General features: G+C 46.1%; 1 protein-coding gene across 1 annotated transcript in view; it reads left to right on the forward strand.

The window, feature by feature from the left end:
* The window catches only part of LOC146577272 (protein NLRC3-like), a 100,126-nt gene that overhangs the window by 41,468 nt on the left and 39,021 nt on the right, over positions 1 to 19,637 (forward strand). Inside the window, exons 3-4 of the mRNA XM_085252827.1 lie at positions 38 to 1,847; positions 6,778 to 6,951. Coding sequence (XP_085108953.1) covers positions 38 to 1,847; positions 6,778 to 6,951 — 1,984 coding nt within the window. The remainder of the gene's footprint in view (positions 1 to 37; positions 1,848 to 6,777; positions 6,952 to 19,637) is intronic.

Genomic DNA, 19,637 nt, shown 5'->3' on the forward strand with positions numbered 1-19,637 from the left:
ATAAATCCTTCATTTGTGTGTCTTTCGAGTCACTCAGGTACCTGCACTAGAAACTTCAAGTGGTGTCAGCCTGAATTTAAATCTACTCTGAAGAAGAAGTTCCAGTGTGTGTTTGAGGGAATCGCTAAAGCAGGAAACCCAACCCTTCTGAATCAGATCTACACAGAGCTCTACATCACAGAGGGAGGGACTGCAGAGGTCAATGATGAACATGAGGTCAGACAGATTGAAACAGCATCCACTAAACCAGACAGAGCAGAAACAACAATCAGACAAGAAGACATCTTTAAAGCCTCACCTGGAAGAGACGAACCAATCAGAACAGTGCTGACAAAGGGAGTGGCTGGCATTGGGAAAACAGTCTTAACACAGAAATACAGCCTGGACTGGGCTGAAGACAAAGCCAACCAGGACATCCAGTTCATATTTCCATTCACTTTCAGAGAGCTGAATGTGCTGAAAGAGGAAAAGTTCAGCTTGGTGGGACTTGTTCATCACTTCTTTACTGAAATCAAAGAAGCAGGAATCTGCAGCTTTGAAGACTTCCAGGTTGTGTTCATCTTTGATGGTCTGGATGAGTGTCGACTTCCTCTGGACTTCCACAAAACTACAATCTTAACTGACCCTAGAAAGTCGACCTCAGTGGATGTGCTGCTGATAAACATCATCAGGGGGAAACTGCTTCCCTCTGCTCGCCTCTGGATAACCACACGACCTGCAGCAGCTAATCAGATCCCTCCTGACTGTGTTGGCATGGTGACAGAGGTTAGAGGGTTCACTGACCCACAAAAGGAGGAGTACTTTAGGAAAAGATTCCGAGATAAGAAGAAGGCCAACAGGATCGTCTCCCACATTAAGATATCACGAAGCCTCCACATTATGTGCCACATCCCAGTCTTCTGCTGGATCACTGCTACAGTTCTAGAGGATGCGCTGGAAACCAGAGAGGGAGGACAGCTGCCCAAGACCCTGACTGAGATGTACATCCACTTCCTGGTGGTTCAGGCCAAAGTGAAGAAGGTCAAGTATGATGGAGGAGCTGAGACAGATCCACACTGGAGTCCAGAGAGCAGGAAGATGATTGAGTCGCTGGGAAAACTGGCTTTTGATCAGCTGCAGAAAGGAAACCTGATCTTCTATGAATCAGACCTGACAGAGTGTGGCATCGATATCAGAGCAGCCTCAGTGTACTCAGGAGTGTTCACACAGATCTTTAAAGAGGAGAGAGGACTGTACCAGGACAAGGTGTTCTGCTTCATCCATCTGAGTGTTCAGGAGTTTCTGGCTGCTCTTCATGTCCATCTGACCTTCATCAACTCTGGACTCAATCTGCTGGAAGAACAAGTCATTACACCCCAGATGTCTCAAAGAAGAGAAGAATCTATAGAGAAACACTTCTACCAGAGGGCAGTGGACAAGGCCTTACGGAGTCCAAATGGTCACCTGGACTTATTCCTCCGCTTCCTTTTGGGTCTTTCACTGAAGACCAATCGGACTCACCTACAAGGTCTGCTGACACAGACAGGAAGTAGCTCACAGACAAATCAGGAAACAGTCCAATATATCAAGAAGAAGCTCGGTGAGCATCTGTCTGCAGAGAAAAGCATCAATCTGTTCCACTGTCTGAATGAACTGAATGACCGTTCTCTAGTGGAGGAGATCCAACAGTACCTGAGATCAGGAATTCTCTCCACAGACAAACTGTCTCCTGCCCAGTGGTCAGCTCTGGTCTTCACTTTACTGTCATCTGAAAACAATCTGGATGTGTTTGACCTGAAGAAATACTCTGCTTCAGAGGAGGCTCTTCTGAGGCTGCTACCAGTGGTCAAAGCCTCTAACAAAGCTTTGTATGTATGCACTCTTTTATTGTTGAAATATTAATGCAATGTGCGGTTCCAGGCCTTCTCCATGGAGGGTACTGCCCATTGTGGCTGTTCAACTTGTAGCCAAGCATCTCCGTGATCACTGCTGCCGTATTGTAGATCAGCTTGTTAGTGTCAGTAATGGTGGTTGTAGGTATTGTCCGTAGTGCTGCATTAACATCATCTAGCAGACCTTCTGAGGGTACTTCACGTAATCTTGGTAACCGGCTACGGGGGATCCAGGTTTCAAGCTTGGCCATGATCCTATTTTTCAGGTCAATTCCTCTCACACTCAACGATCCTTCTCCTATCGCACTTGGGGCTATGTACCCAATCTCGGGTGGGGGTGATGATATCTTCCCCCTGACCTGGTGTCCTGACTCCTCCTTGCCGTAGCATTTGTGTTGTACCTCGTCAATCTCTAGCTGTGAGAGCAGTCCCTTTTTTCGAATGTTGGAACACTGTTTCGCCGTCATTGTGGATGTTGGGTATCGAAGAATCCATAGGTCCGCCATCCTATTCATGTAGCCCCTTCCGCCGGGGTTACTTGCGTAGTAGCATTCCAACAACGCCCTGTTTTCATCTCTTGCCCACCGATGCCTTCATGTTCCAGTAGCCCACTTTTCGTCAGGGTGCCCTGGTTCCTCAACACCTGACGCGGACCTTGTTGATCCGGGCGACGTCCGAGCCGGCATGCCTTCATATTTATCTGTCTCGCTCATGTCTGCGGTAGGCTCGCTTAGCATAAGGAGTCTAGCCTTAGGACTCTTACTGGATACAGACGCCCCAGGCAGGAATCAAACTTGTGATCCTGGGTTCCAAAGGCGTGTAGTATATATATATATATATATATATATATATATATATATAAAACACCCAGCACTCCCCTGCGGGTGGTTTATCCTTCAAGCTCGGGTCCTCTACCAGAGGCCTGGGAGCTTGAGGGTCCTGTTCAGTATCTTAGCTGTTCCCAGGACTGCGCTCTTCTGGACAGAGATCTCCGATGTTGTTCCCGGGATCTGCTGGAGCCACTCGCCTAGCTTGGGAGTCACCGCACCTAGTGCTCCGATTACCATGGGGACCACCGTTACCTTCACCCTCCACATCCTCTCGAGCTCTCCTCTGAGCCCTTGGTATTTCTCCAGCTTCTCGTGTTCCTTCTTCCTGATATTGCTGTCATTCGGAACCGCTACATCGATCACTACGGCCGTCTTCTTCTGTTTGTCTACCACCACTATGTCCGGTTGGTTAGCCACCACCATTTTGTCCGTCTGTATCTGGAAGTCCCACAGGATCTTAGCTCGGTCATTCTCCACCACCCTTGGGGGCATCTCCCATTTTGACCTCGGGACTTCCAGGTTATACTCTGCACAGATGTTCCTGTACACTATGCCGGCCAATTGGTTATGGCGTTCCATGTATGCCTTGCCTGCTAGCATCTTGCTCCCTGCTGTTATGTGCTGGATTGTCTCTGGGGCATCTTTATACAGCCTGCACCTGGGGTCTTGCCTGGTGTGATAGACCCCAGCCTCTATGGATCTTGTGCTCAGAGCTTGTTCTTGTGCTGCCATGATTATTCTTGTGCTGCCATGATTATATTCTTGGATGTTCGTTGTCTAATCCTGGACTGTGGTGCTGACACTCACCAGTCCCCGGCCCCCTTCCTTCTGCTTAGCGTACAGCCTCAGGGTGCTGGACTTGGGGTGAAACCCTCCATGCATGGTAAGGAGCTTTCTTGTCTTTATGTCAGTGGCTTCTATCTCCTCCTTTGGCCAGCCTATTACCCCAGCAGGGTACCTGATCACGGGCAGGGCACAGGTGTTGATGGCCCGGATCTTGTTCTTACCATTCAGCTGACTCCTCACGACTTGCCTGACCCTCTGCAGGTACTTGGTGGTTGCAGCTTTTCTAGCGGCCTCTTCATGGTTCCCATTCGCCTGCGGGATCCCCAAGTACTTGTAACTGTCCTCTATGTCTGCAATGTTGCCTTCTGGTAGTTCAATCCCCTCAGTTCTGACTACCTTCCCTCTCTTTGTTACCATCCGACTACACTTCTCCAGTCCGAACGACATTCCAATGTCATTGCTGTATAGCCTGGTAGTGTGGATCAGTGAATCGATGTCTCGTTCACTCTTGGCATACAGCTTGATGTCATCCATGTACAGGAGGTGGCTGACAACTGCTCCGTTCCCTAGTCGGTATCCGTAGCCGGTATCCGTAGCCAGTATCCGTAGCCAGTCTTGTTAATGATCTCACTGAGGGGGTTCAGGCCTATGCAGAACAGCAGTGGGGACAGAGCATCTCCTTGGTAGATCCCGCACTTGATGGTGACTTGTGCTATGGGCTTGGAGTTGGCCTCTAGTGTTGTACGCCACATCCCCATTGAGTTCCTGATGAAGGCTCTTAGGGTCCAATTGATCTTGTACAATTCTAGGCATTCCAGTATCCAGCTGTGGGGCATTGAGTCATAGGCCTTCTTGTAATCAATCCAGGCAGTGCACAGGTTGGTCAGTCTGGTCTTGCAGTCTCGGCTGATTGTTCTGTCTACCAGTAGCTGGTGTTTTGCGCCTCTGGTATTCTTGCCAATTCCTTTCTGTGTCCCGCTCATGTATTGACCCATGTGCCTGTTCATCTTAGCCGCTATGATGCCTGACAGGAGCTTCCATGTAGTACTGAGGCAGGTTATTGGTCGGTAGTTGGAGGGGACCGGTCCCTGCTTGGGGTCCTTGGGGATCAGGACCGTCCGGCCTTTGGTTAGCCATTCCGGGTGTCTCTCGTTAACTAGCAGCTGGTTCATTTGTGCTGCCAGACGCTCGTGGAGTGCAGTCAGCTTCTTCAGCCAGTAGGCGTGAACCATGTCGGGCCCTGGTGCTGTCCAACTCTTCATACTGGAGACCCTTTCTTGGATATCTGCCACTGTGATGGTTACTGGACCCTGTTCAGGGAGGTCGCTGTGGTCTGCCCTCAGATCCTCTAGCCACTGAGCATTGCCGTTATGGGTTGCATCCTTCTCCCATATGCTCCTCCAGTATTGCTCCGTCTATATATATATATATATATATATATATATATATATATATATATATATATATATATATATATATATACTCCCAGGCCTCTGGTAGAGGACCCGAGCTTGAAGGATAAACCGCCCGCAGGGGCGTGCTGGGTGTTTTATATATATATATATATATATATATATATATATACAGTGGGGCAAAAAAGTATTTAGTCAGCCACCGATTCTGCAAGTTCCCCCACTTAGAATGATGACAGAGGTCAGTAATTTGCACCAGAGGTGCACTTCAACTGTGAGAGACAGAATGTGAAGAAAAAAATCCATGAATCCACATGGTAGGATTTGTAAAGAATTTATTCGTAAATCAGGGTGGAAAATAAGTATTTGGTCAATAACAAAAATACAACTCAGTACTTTGTAACATAACCGTTGTTGGCAATAACAGAGGTCAAACGTTTACTATAGGTCTTTACCAGGTTTGCACACACAGTAGCTGGTATTTTGGCCCATTCCTCCATGCAGATCTTCTCGAGAGCAGTGATGTTTTGGGGCTGTCGCCGAGCAACACGGACTTTCAACTCCCGCCACAGATTTTCTATGGGGTTGAGGTCTGGAGACTGGCTAGGCCACTCCAAGACTTTCAAATGCTTCTTACGGAGCCACTCCTTTGTTGCCCGGGCGGTGTGTTTTGGATCATTGTCATGTTGGAAGACCCAGCCTCGTTTCATCTTCAAAGTTCTCACTGATGGAAGGAGGTTTTGGCTCAAAATCTCACGATACATGGCCCCATTCATTCTGTCCTTAACACGGATCAGTCGTCCTGTCCCCTTGACAGAAAAACAGCCCCATAGCATGATGTTTCCACCCCCATGCTTCACAGTAGGTATGGTGTTCTTGGGATGCAACTCAGTATTCTTCTTCCTCCAAACACGACGAGTTGAGTTTATACCACAAAGTTCTACTTTGGTTTCATCTGACCACATGACATTCTCCCAATCCTCTGCTGTATCATCCATGTGCTCTCTGGCAAACTTCAGACGGGCCTGGACATGCACTGGCTTCAGCAGGGGAACACGTCTGGCACTGCGGGATTTGATTCCCTGCCGTTGTAGTGTGTTACTGATGGTGACCTTTGTTACTTTGGTCCCAGCTCTCTGCAGGTCATTCACCAGGTCCCCCCGTGTGGTTCTGGGATCTTTGCTCACCGTTCTCATGATCATTTTGACCCCACGGGATGAGATCTTGCGTGGAGCCCCAGATCGAGGGAGATTATCAGTGGTCTTGTATGTCTTCCATTTTCTGATGATTGCTCCCACAGTTGATTTTTTCACACCAAGCTGCTTGCCTATTGTAGATTCACTCTTCCCAGTCTGGTGCAGGTCTACAATACTTTTCCTGGTGTCCTTCGAAAGCTCTTTGGTCTTGGCCATGGCGGCGTTTGGAGTCTGACTGTTTGAGGCTGTGGACAGGTGTCTTTTATACAGATGATGAGTTCAAACAGGTGCCATTCATACAGGTAACGAGTGGGGGACAGAAAAGCTTCTTACAGAAGACGTTACAGGTCTGTGAGAGCCAGAGATTTTCCTTGTTTGAGGTGACCAAATACTTATTTTCCACCCTAATTTACGAATAAATTCTTTACAAATCCTACCATGTGGATTCATGGATTTTTTTTTCACATTCTGTCTCTCACAGTTGAAGTGTACCTCTGGTGCAAATTACTGACCTCTGTCATCATTTTAAGTGGGGGAACTTGCAGAATCGGTGGCTGACTAAATACTTTTTTGCCCCACTGTATGTGTGTGTGTGTGTGTGTGTGTGTGTGTGTGTGTGTGTGTGTGTGTGTGTGTGTGTGTGTGTGTGTATATGTATTTATGTATATGTATATATTTTCAGACTGTCTGGCTGTAATCTCTCAGAGAGAAGCTATGAATCTCTGTGCTCAGTTCTCACCTCTAAGTCTTTTAGTCTGGGAGAACTGGACCTGAGTAACAATGACCTGGAAGACTCAGGAGTAAAGCTGATGTCTGCTGGATTGAGGAGTCCAAACTGTTCATTGACAACTCTCAGGTGAGGATTAAAGATTTTTTCATTACTTTATATTCATAATCTGGATTATCCTTTTGCTAAAAAAACAAAAAAACATTGTTAAAATCTAAATTGACCATTTATTCATATTTAGTTTTATTGGTGGTTAGCACTGTTGCCGTACAGCAAGAAGGTCCTGAGTTCAATTCCAACATCAGGCCGGGGTCTTTGTGTGTGGAGTTTGCATGTTCTCCCCGTGTTTGCGTGGGTTCCCTCCGGGTACTCCGGCTTCCTCCCACCGTCCAAAGATATGCAGCTTGTGGGGATAGGTTAATTGGATAATCCAAATTGTCACTAGGTGTGAATGTGCGAATGAATGAATGAATGAACAACAATGGACCCCAAAGCGCTTTACACAACCAGTCATCCACCCATTCACACACACATTCACACACTGGTGATGGCAAGCTACATTGTAGCCACAGCCACCCTGGGGCGCACTGACAGAGGCGAGGCTGCCTGACACTGGCGCCACCGGGCCCTCTGACCACCACCAGTAGGCAACGGGTGAAGTGTCTTGAAGTGGCTCGAATCGGCAACCTTCCAGTTAGAAGGCGAACTCCCAACTCTTGAGCCACGATCGCCCATGGCGAGTTGGTGGTGAGTTGGATAAGGTGGCAAGGGAGGACACTGGACAGACCCAAACGTACAGTGAGGGTGTGCTGGGAACGTCTAGCAGAGGCCCCGGTCAGCGAGATGTTCAACTCACACCTCCGGCAGAGCTTCAACAGCATTCCAAGGGAGACTGGGGACATTGAGTCTGAATGGACCATGTTCAGCACCTCCATTGCCAAAGCCGCTGCACTGAGCTGCGGCCGCAAGGTAGTTGGTGCCTGTCGTGGTGGTAATCCCCGAACCAAATGGTGGACACGAGAGGTTAGGGGAGCCACCAAACTGACGAAGGAGTCCTACCGGGCTTGGTTTGCCTGTGGGACTCCGGAGGCAGCTGATAGGTACCGACAGGTCTAGTGGAATGCAGGAAGCAAAAACTTGGGTGTCGGAGGAGTTCGTAGAGGCCATGGTTATGCTAATTCCAGCATACAGACCACTCGTCAGGCAATCAAAACCGGTTCTGAAGCAGGTGAAAACCTGGCCAGCAGGAGCCATCTCTGCTCTTCAGGACTGTTTCGAGAGCACTGACTGGAACATGATTAGGGAGGCTGCAACTTACGGCGACTTTACTGACTTGGAGGAGTACACATCATCAGTGTCCGGCTACATCAACAAGTGCACCGATGACGTCACTGTCTCCAAGACCATCATCTCACGACCCAACCAAAAACCGTGGATTACTGCGGAAGTGCGTGCACTTCTAAGGACCCGAGACTCTGCCTTCAAAGAGGGAGATAAGGTGGCGCTTAGAAGAGCTAGGGCCGAACTTTCTCGGGCCATCAAAGAGGCGAAGCGCGCACACGTCCAGAGAATCCACAACCACTTCAAGGACAGCGGTGACACACGACACATGTGGCAGGGCTTACAAGCCATCGCTAACTACAGGACGACATCACCTGCCTGTGACAGTGACGGCTCCCTCCCAGATGCGCTGAACAACTTCTACGCTCGGTTCGACAGGCAGAACGACGTGGCGGCGAGGAAGACCACCTCTCCTCCGAACGACCAGGTCCTATGTCTCACTACAGCTGAGGTGAGGAAAACTCTACACAGAGTCAATCCACGTAAAGCTGCTGGACCAGACAACATCCCAAGCAGAGTGCTCAGAGAATGTGCTGATCAGCTGGCAGATGTTCTCACCGACATCTTCAACATCTCTCTGAGCAGTGCCGTCGTTCCCACGTGCCTCAAGGCCACCACCATCGTCACCGTGCCCAAGAAGTCTTCTCTGTCCTGTCTCAACGACTACCGTCCTGTTGCACTTACACCCACCATCATGAAGTGCTTCGAACGGCTTGTCATGAGACACATCAAGACCCTGCTGCCCCCCTCTCTGGACCCACTGCAATTTGCATACCGCCATAACCGCTCAACGGACGACGCCATCTCCACTGCACTCCATCTTGCCCTGACACACTTGGACAAGAAGGACTCACACGTCCGAATGCTGTACATAGATTTCAGCTCAGCATTCAACACAATCATCCCCCAACAACTGATCGGAAAGCTGAGCCTGTTGGGCCTGAACACCTCCCTCTGCAACTGGATCCTGGACTTTCTGACCGGAAGCTTCAGTCAGTACGGATCGGGAACTGCACCTCCAGCACCACTACACTGAGCACTGGGGCCCCACAAGGCTGTGTGCTCAGTCAACCCGTTCTCACTCCCAAAGCGTAACATTTTACGCTAGGTGACAAATCGTCACCATATTACGTTTTCGGCTACCCACCACGTTCCTAAATGACGACCTCGGAAAAAGAGGAAATATGAGAACCGTCTGGACTGAACCTACACATGTTCGCTCTTTTTCTTCAAATCGCTTAGAAACACGCTATTTAACATCATTAAAGTCCTGGTTAAGGTCAGGAATAAGGTTATGGTCAGGGCTAGGGATAAGGTTAGGTTTAGGGCTGGAATACAGGGCTGGAACGTCTATTACCGCGGGAGCGTCATTGCACTGGATTCCAGCCATAACCCGCCGCGTACCATAAGAACGCCGAAGGTCTCCTTTCGCGTTCCTCAGGAACGCCGCGGGACGTGACAAAACGTCGACATGTTACGCCTCGGGAGTGAGAACGCTCTGGCTCAGTCCTCTGCTGTTCACACTGCTGACTCATGACTGTGTAGCAACACACAGTTCAAATCACATCATTAAGTTCGCTGATGACACGACCGTGGTGGGTCTCATTAGCAAGAACGACGAGTCAGCATACAGAGAGGAAGTGCAGAGACTAACGGACTGGTGTAAAGACAACAACCTGTCTCTGAATGTTGACAAGACAAAAGAGATGGTTGTTGACTTTAGGAGGACACAAGGCGACCACTCACAGCTGAGCATCAACGGCTCCTCTGTGGAGATCGTTGACAGCACCAAATTCCTGGGCGTCCACCTGGAGAAGGACCTCGGCTGGTCCCTCAACACCAGCTCCCTGCACAAGAAAGCCCAACAGCGTCTCTTCTTTCTGAGATAACTGAGAAAGGCCCAGCTTCCACCACCGATCCTGACCACCTTCTATAGAGGAACCATCGAGAGCATCCTGAGCGGCTGCATCACTGTCTGGTTTGGGAACTGTGCCATATCGGACCTCAAGACCCTACAGTGGATAGTGGGAACAGCAGAGAAGATCATCGGGGTCTCTCTTCCCTCTATTGAGTACATCTACACCATACGCTGCATTCGCAAAGCCACCAGCATTGTGGCTGATCGGACACACCCCTCTCACACACTCTTCACACTCCTGCCATCTGGAAAAAGGTACCGAAGCATTCGGGCACACACATCCAGAATGTGCAACAGCTTTTTTCCACAAGCCATCCGTCTCCTCAGCAAAAAGGGACTGACTGATAAACAAACACACGCACACACACACGCACACACACTAATTTTTTTCTGCTACACTAAGGAATGTTTACTGTTCCTCCACTACCTCAACTCATCATCACAAAACCTTACTATTATGTTACGTTGGTCACACTGTCACTTGCTGCTCTTGTTTGCACATTTGCACGTGCACTTTGTTGTCTGCTGTCTGATTTAAAAATCAGTTAATTTATGTTGTAATTTATGTTAGGTCAGTCTGTCTTGTCTCTGCTAGCCAGCTAACTAGCCTCTTAGTTAACTAGTTTAGAGTTTTCTGTTAAATTATGTTGTAAATTTATGTTGCATGTAGCACCTTGGTTCCTGGAGGAACGTTGTTTCGCATCACTATGTACTGTTAAACTGTATAAGGTTGAAATGACAATAAAGCCGACTTGACTTGACTTGGAAAAAGACTTTCGGACTACCTCGAAGAGATTCTGGCAAAAGGTCAGGCGACTCAGGAGGGGAAAGCTGGGGGGTGCTCCAGGAGTATGGGGTGTCTGGCCCATTGCTACGAGCCATTCAGTCCTTATATGACCATTGCAAGAGCTTGGTCCGCATAGGCGGCAATAAGTCGGACTTGTTTCTGGTGGATGATGGGCTGCCCTTTGTCACCGATTCTGTTCATAATTTTTATGGATAGAATTACTAGGCAGAGCCAAGTGGCGGAAGGCTTTCACTTCGGTGGTCTCAGGATCTTATCTCTGGAACAGTTCACAGCCGAGTATGAAGCGGTGGGAATGAGAATCAGTACCTTCAAATCTGAGGCCATGACCCTCAGCCAGAAAGGGTGGAGTGCCCACTCCGGGTCAGGGACGAGGAGTTTAAGTATCTTGGGGTCTTGTTCACGAGTGATGGGAGAAGGGAGCGGGAGATTGACAGACGGCCTGGTGCAGCGGCTGTAGTGATGCGGACGCTGTACCGGTCTGTTGTGGTGATGAGAGAGCTTAGTGTAAAAGCAAAGCTCTCAATTTACCGGTCAATCTACGTCCCTACCCTCATTATGGTCACGAGCTGTGGGTAGTGATTGAAAGAAATAGATCACAAATACAAGAGGCGGAAATGGGCTTCCTCCAAACAGTGGCTGGCCTCTCCCTTAGAGATAGGGTGAAAAGTTTGGCCATCCGGGGGGGGGGGGGGGGGGGGGGAGCTCAAAGTTGAGCCGCTGCTCCTCCACATCGAAACGAGCCAGTGGAGGTGGTTCAGGCATCTGACAAGGATGCCTCCTGGGCGAGGTTTTCCGGGCATTTGCCACCAGGAGGAGGCCCAGGGGCCGACCCAGGACATGCTGGAGAGATTATATCTCTCGGCTGGCCTGGGAACGCCTTGGTGTTCCCCCGGACAAGCTTGAGGAGGGGGCTGGGGAGAGGGAGGTCTGGGCTTCTCTGCTTGGGCTGCTGCCCCTGCAAGCCAGCGTAGGATAAGCAGAAGAAAATGGATTGATGTAAATTATATATTTTAAATTGTTATTAATCCCTTTACCCCTATTCCTAAAGTGTATATTTATTTTCCTAGTCTTCTTATATTAATTGTTCGTTTACTTGCAATGCTGTAACTGGAGCCTTGTCGTCTCGTCTCTCTATATACTGTACTGTATATGGCAGAGAAGACAAAGTTTACTTTCACTTTAGCACAGCAGCAAGCAGACGCACTGAGGGCTCTCGTGGTCACTTTTTCCATATAAAAAACAAAACAAAAAGTTTTTGCAAATTCTATGCCTGTATCATAATGTCTGGTGTTTTTGGGTTTGTTGGTTTGTTTTTATTTTGTTTTATTTTGGGAGTTGGTTACTAGATGCCGCTCCAGCCAGTCCGAGAATCCCCCACCACCCTCCCCAGAAAATGGGCGATAGAAAACCGATCGGTGCCTATGCCATCCCCAAAATGCGCTGGCATGATGTTGGAGCAGCATGAGTATGAGCAACTTTCTCTTTTTTACCGATGCCCGTGATACCGCTCCCACCATGATCCCGTCCTTGTCCATGCCCATGTCGCCCCTTTTCAAAAACCGCTACTGATCTCCCCAACAGAATTCCTTTTCCCTGCATTGGGAGCACGCGCTGGGTTCTCCAAATCACAGACAAACAGTATCCGACATTTTTGATTTTTAGTTCACAAAAACTTCTTATAACCACTAACTACTCCTGAAACCTTCGATGTTTTAGCTCTTTATACAGTTAAGTTACAGGACGATAAAAATAATTATCAGGCAAAATGCCCTTCGTTTGTTAAAATAATCCCGTCAAATAAACAATAATAAATATTATTATTTAGTAATATATTTATAATAAATTTATTTATTTATAATAAAGATAAACAATAAATATATAATTTTCTGATGTAACTCTCAAACTAAATGGTAATGTAACAACACTCATTTTTCACTTTTTCACAAAAATAAAGCATCGCAACTTCCACATCTACGTGTCTGTAATGGAGGCTGTACTCTGTGCCAAGCGAATGCTCACGATGCAGGGGGAATAAATTTTGTCGGTGGTACCTATCACGCATAACACTGATTCTGCCAGGATTTTCTTGTAAAACAAGCCTATGCATAGCAAACAATAAAAGACCTGGAGGACATCTTAGGTCAACTGAACAACTCCTCTTGCTGTTTAGATGTCCTGCAAACAAGTTTTTTCAAAAAGGTCTCACAGACTTTGGAGTCAGACCTGTTACAGATAATCAACCTTTCTTTAATATCACGTGTGTTTCCAGAACCACTAAAAACTGCTGTAATAAAACCTATACTGAAAGAGGACAATCTTGACGAGACACAAATGAACAACTACAGGCCGATGTCAAATCTCTCATTTTTAAGTAAGATCATTGAAAAAGCAGTTTCTCAAAACCTCAATTACTTCTTAACACAGAATAACTGCTACGATGCCTTCCAGTCAGGTTTTAGACAGAACCACAGCACTGAAACCGCTTTGACCAAAGTGTTTAATGACATATGTCTGAATACAGACAGTGGAAAAATGTCAGTCTTAGTTTTACTGGATCTCAGTGCAGCATTTGATACAGTTCACCACAACATATTACTAAAACGACTGGAGAACTGGGCAGGTCTTTCAGGAACTGTACTAAACTGGTTTCAAACATACTTAGAACACAGGAAACACTTTGTATCAATAGGTAACTTCACATCTGAGCAGACAAGTATCACATGTTGAGTTCCCCAAGTTTCCATCTTGGGACCCTTTCTGTTTAACATCTACATGCCCCCACTGGCACAGATTATAAAGAACAACAAAATAAACTACCACAGCTATGCAGATAATACACAAATATATATCACAATCTCACCAGGAGACCGAAGCCCTGTACAGGCTCTTGGTAAATGCATTGAGGAAATCAATGACTGGTTGTGCCACAATTTTCTCCAGCTAAACAAAAACAAAACTGAAGTAATAGTCTTTGGCGCCAAAGAAAAACGATTACAGGTCACCAGAGAACTTCAATCTATACACCTAAAAACCACCAACCTGTAGAGAAATTTGGGTGTAGTGATGGATGCAGACCTAAACTTAGAAAAACACATAAAGACAATAACAAAGTCAGCTTACTATCACATCAAGAATATTTCAAGGATAAAAGATCTGATGTCTCAACAGTACCTGGAAAAACTAGTCCATGCATTCATCTTTAGTAAGCTTGAATACTGTAACAGCATCTTTACAAGACTACTTAAAAAATCAGTCAGACAACTACAGCTCATTCAGAACTCTGCTGCTCGACTCCTCACTAAGACCAAAAAAGTGGACCACATCAGTCCAGCTCTGAGGTCTTTACACTGGCTGCCTGTCCGTCAGAGGATAGACTTTAAAGTTCTGATGCTGGTCTATAAAGCTCTGAATGGTTTAGGACCAAAATATTTCAGTGACCTCCTGACCTAGTATGAACCTTCCAGATCCCTCAGGTCACCTGGATCCTGTTTTTTATCAGTTCCCAGAGTCACAACCAGACATGTATTAAATCCCGTTCTTTTCTATTCTTTGGCGGAAGAGAAAGACTGGACTCAGAGTGGTCAAAACTCAAAAAATGATCTTTATTTTACATTCCCGAGAACGGAAAACTGCAGAGGCGAGCACGCATTCACAGTTCTGAAAAAATCACACAGTGAATGTGTATATATATATATATAGTTCTGCTAGGTCACACATTAAGTTTAGACAAAAATAAGTGCTTATATGTTCCTAGTTCCTCTTTCTTTGTATCTTACTTCCTGTGCAGCTCTGCACTAAACTTCCCCTTTCTAAAGTCTGTTGCCAGGGCAACCTGTCAACCTCTGCCCTAGTTTTGTCTCGTCTGAGCTTAGTTTCTAAAGGCCTCTCTTATTAAAATACATAAAACAATATAATCAGAAAATAATTTAATTACATGACACATGGAGAAGCTGTATTCAGCTTTTATGCTCCATATATCTGGAACAAACTCTCAGAAAGCCTCAGATCAGCTGAAACACTCAGTTTATGTAAAGACAGGTTGAAGACTCACCTATTCTCAGCTGCATTTGAATAAAACACCAAATTCACATTGATTTACTTTTAAGCTTGAATTTCAAAACTTACATTTTAACTACTGATTTTAACTACTATTCCTCTCTTTTTTTCCATTTTAAATCATGCTTTTTATTTGTTTTTTTGTTTTTTAATGTTTCTGTAAAGCACTTTGAATCACCTTGTTGTTTAATTGTGCAATAATAATAATAATAATAATAATAATACATTTTATTTTAAAAAATAGCGCCTTTCAAAGCACCCAAGGACACTGTACAACAGATAAAAACACAGAAACTGGAAATATACACAATAATAAGAATAACAGATAAAAGTTAGAGCATACAGAGGTTTAAACATAAGCAATTTTAAACAGATGAGTTTTGAGGGTGGACTTAAAAAGAGGGAATTAACTAATATTTCTGAGGTCGTGGGGTAAGGAATTCCAAAGTCTAGGGGCAGAGCAACTAAAAGCCCTGCTTTTAGTTGTAAAAAGCATTGTAATCAGACGAGCGGAAGGAACAGAGATAGAAAGAGAAGATGAAGATCTGAGGCACCGGGATGGGAAGTTCATCTGTACTAAATCAGAGAGGTATGGTGGAGAGAGAGAATGAATAGCCTTAAAAGTATAAAGGATTATTTTAAAATGGATGCGAATTTTAACCGGGAGCCAGTGAAGCTGCTTCAGGATTGGGGAGATGTGGTGGGTAGAGGAAGTCCTAGTAATAATACGGGCAGCAGAGTTCTGGACACATTGGAGCTTGTTAATAGAGTTTTGTGTGAGGCCAAATAATAGTGAGTTACAGTAGTCAATTCGAGAGATAACAAGATTATGCACGAGAATGGTAGTGGCATGAGGAGTGAGGAAAGGGTTAGAGGAATGGTAGATTGGAGATAGGATGGAAATTATTAAAGTTATGAATAAACTTGCCTTGCCTTGCCTTACATCATCATCTCGGCCTCCTCTGACGACCTGTTTGCTGCTGCCTGCCGCTGAAAGACAGTGGGGAGAGGGGACACTTGGGCAGTGCATTTATCGCGGCATATAATGTGTTTTCTGAATACACTGTGCTTTTTCAACGTCAGAGGTTGATGGCTCTGTGTCAGAGCACTGGCTATGAATTTCAGACGGATCAGACCTCAACAAAAAAGTTATCAATAGTTCTTTTCATCTTTTCTTATTACCCGCAACTACGTCCACTTCTGTCGTGCCTAGGCTACTCACTAGGGCTGGGTATCATCACTGATTTGTATAATCCATTCGATTCACAAGGTACCGATTCAATTAAATTTTGCCTCAGACAGTCAGAAATATTATAATTCCAATCATTTATGAGTACTGACACATGTGAGACTTCATCAGAATTGTGAGCATCACAGCAGGTGCCTTTGTGTGAAAGTAACTGTGAATAAAACACAGAAAAACATGAAGGAGATTTTCCTGGCTTGGCTTTTTATAGCGGATAACCTTAAAAATATTCTGCAATTTTGCATAATTTTAAAGTTTAAATTTCTTCGGTAAGAGGGAATTCATGACAATGTTTATCAAATGTGAAGCGTAGTTTGGATCTTCTTTTGCTGCTGGTTCAGTGAATTTTGGTTGGAGAGAGAAAAAACCTGCAGCCAAGAATCTAGCACAAAACAGACGTAAACACAAAGCGTGGACCTGACGTGTCAGAATCAGTGAGCTGTCAGCTTTCACCTGCGGGTGAGACAGCCGAGAAAGAGAAAGCTGATTCTGGTGCGTCGGGTCTGCACTCTGTGTTTACATCTTTGTGTGGAATCCGTTTACCGTTTCATTTATTGTTTGGTGTTGTTGAAAATGTTTTGTGACCTTTAACCTGAAATTCTGGCGTTTCTGGTAAAATACATTTATATTTAAAAGTTGATACAGCCCAAATTATATGCTAAGTTTGAAGCTTAATCTTAAAAGTAGAGAAAGTATCTGTTCTCTGAATCCAAACTGGAAGCTGGTTCCACAGAAGAGGGGCATGAAAACTGAAGACTCTCCCTCCCATTTTACTTTTAAATACTCTAGGAACAACAAGTAAGGTCAGGGCGAGAGCAAAGGGCCAATAAAGGGAAGCCAATTCAAGAGAACCTTGCTCTCTCCTCTAAAGCGTGGAGGAGTGGCAACTCTACTCTGAGCCCCTCCCAGATGGTTGAACTCCTCACCCTATCCCTAAGGTAGAGGCAACCACCCTTCGGAGGAAGCTCATTTCTGCCGCTTGTATCCGCGATCTCGTTCTTTCGGTCACTACCCACAGCTCGTGATCATGGGTGAGGGTAGGTACGTAGATCGACCTTTAAATTGAGGTCCGCCACTTGGCTCCGCCTAGAAATTCTGTGCATAAATATTACAAACAGAATCGGTGAAAAAGGACAGCCCTGACGGAGCCCATCACCCACCGGGAATGAGTCCTACTTATTGCTGGCTATGCAGACTAAGTTCTTGCAACAGTTGTATAGGGATCAAATGCCTCGTAACAATGGGCCAGACACCCCATGGTAAATGGTAAATGGCCTGTATTTATATAGCGCTTTACTAGTCCCTAAGGACCCCAAAGCGCTTTACATATCCAGTCATCCACCCATTCACACACACATTCACACATCCCATACTCTCACAGCACCTCTCACAGAACACCCCAAGGGACACAGTCAAATGCCTTCTCCAAGGCCACAAAACACATGAGGAATGATTGGGCAAACTCCCTCCACAAGTTGCTACCTTATTGTGGTGGAGGGGGTTCGTGCGTCCCAGGGATCCCAGGGGCTATGTTGTCCGGGGGCTTCTGCCACGTGCTAGGGTCTCCCATGGCAAATTGGTCTTGGGTGAGGGACCAGACAAAGAGTGTTTCAGAAGACCCTTATGCGGAAAACATCGAGAAAACAGTTCACCCTGGCCGGGATAGGGTTACCAGGATCCCGCCTTGCAGCCAGGCTCGGTGAGGATTCCCGAGGGAGAGCGTCTAGTGGCCGGGACTTAGTCCAAGCGGCCCAGCCGGGCACAACCCAAAAGGAAGACATGGGCCCATCTCCCTGCAGGCCCACCAGCCACAGGAGGCACCGTAGGGGTCGCGTGCATTGTGTGCCGGGCTGTGGAAGAGAGACAATCTCTGTCTCTCTTCCACAGCATGTCTTTATCTTTATCCTGTTTTCCTTCTCTCACCCCAACTGGTCGCAGCAGATGGCTGCTCCTCCTTGAGCCTGGTTCTGCCGGAGGCTTCTTACTGTTAAAAGGGAGTTTTTCCTTCCCGCTGTCGCCAAAGTGCTTGCTCATAGGGGGTCATATGATTGTCGGGTTTTCTATGAATCTAATATTTTACTATCTACTTTACAATATAAAGCGACTTGAGGCGACTTTTGTTGTGATTTGGAGCTATATAAATAAAATTTAATTGAAATTGAATTGAATCTAGAGGAGAGCTACTGGTCAAGAACTACAGGAAACATTTGACCTCTGTGATTGCAAATGGCTTGTCTAACAAATATTAACACTGATTTTCTAAGGTGTTCAAATACTTATGTGCAGCAGTACTATATAAATAAATTCTTTAAAAATCATACAATGTGATTCAGAATAGAATAGAACAATCCTTTAATTGTCCCAAAAGGGGAAATTTGGGTGTAACAGCAGCCAGAAATTACATATACAAACAAACAGTACACAAGACACAGAACAGAAACATACACAATTTTTACATATTTACATGAAGACCAGTGGTTACCAAGAACTGAGTACCATACTGTTATTAAATTAAATAAAATTAAATGCAGATAAGACGCAAGCCTGGTTATAGTGTGACTCGGTTGATAAAATAGTGCAAGTTACAGCGCTGATGTAAACATCTATGTTTTTTGGGAGCAGTTCTGTTTGTACAGTCTGACAGCTGCAGGTAAATGGTAATGGTAAATGGACTGATTCTTATATAGGGCTTTTCTACTTTCACAGAGTAGTCAAAGCGCTGTATACAACATCCCTTATTCGCCCATTTACACCCACTCATACAAGCACTTCTAAACTCAAGTGCAACTAATAAGTATTCACAGACACTCCGATGAATGCATCGGGGCAACTTGGGGTTAGTATTTTGCCCAAGGATATTTTGCATGCAGACTGGGGATGCCAGGATTTGAACCATCAACCTTCCAATCAATAGTTGATCTGCTCTACCACCTGAGCCACAGCCACACCAAGGACCTGTGGAAACGCTCCCTCATGCATCTAGGATGCAGCAGTCTGTCACTGAAGCAGCTCTGCAGTTCAGCAACATTTCCATGCATGGGGTGGGAGATGTTATTTTGGCCAGAGTCCTTATGTGTCCCACCACCTGTACTGGGTCCAGGGTGCATCCCAGAACAGAGCTGGCCTTCCTAATGAGTTTATCCAACCTCTTCCTCTCAGCTACTGATAAACTGCTGCTCCGAAATACATCACTGTAAAAAATGACAGATGCCACCACAGAGTCATAGAAGGTCTTTAAAAGCGCTCCCTCTACTCCAAATGACCTCAGCCGCTTCAGCGGGTAGAGTCTGCTCTGACCCTTCCTGCAAAGAGCATCAGTGTTGTGGCTCCAGTCCACTATCTCAATGTCCACTCCCTGGATGTTCACCGGTGTCAGTGTGGTGGGTCTACGTCTCCGGAAATCCACCACCGACTCCTTCGATTTTCCCGGCGTTGATCAGCAGGTG

The sequence above is a fragment of the Mchenga conophoros genome, linkage group LG3 (genome assembly GCF_057382185.1).
Source record: "Mchenga conophoros isolate Kocher_MC1m ecotype Shallow Benthic linkage group LG3, M_conophoros_male_GT1.1, whole genome shotgun sequence".
In the NCBI taxonomy this organism is placed as follows: Eukaryota; Metazoa; Chordata; class Actinopteri; order Cichliformes; family Cichlidae; genus Mchenga; species Mchenga conophoros.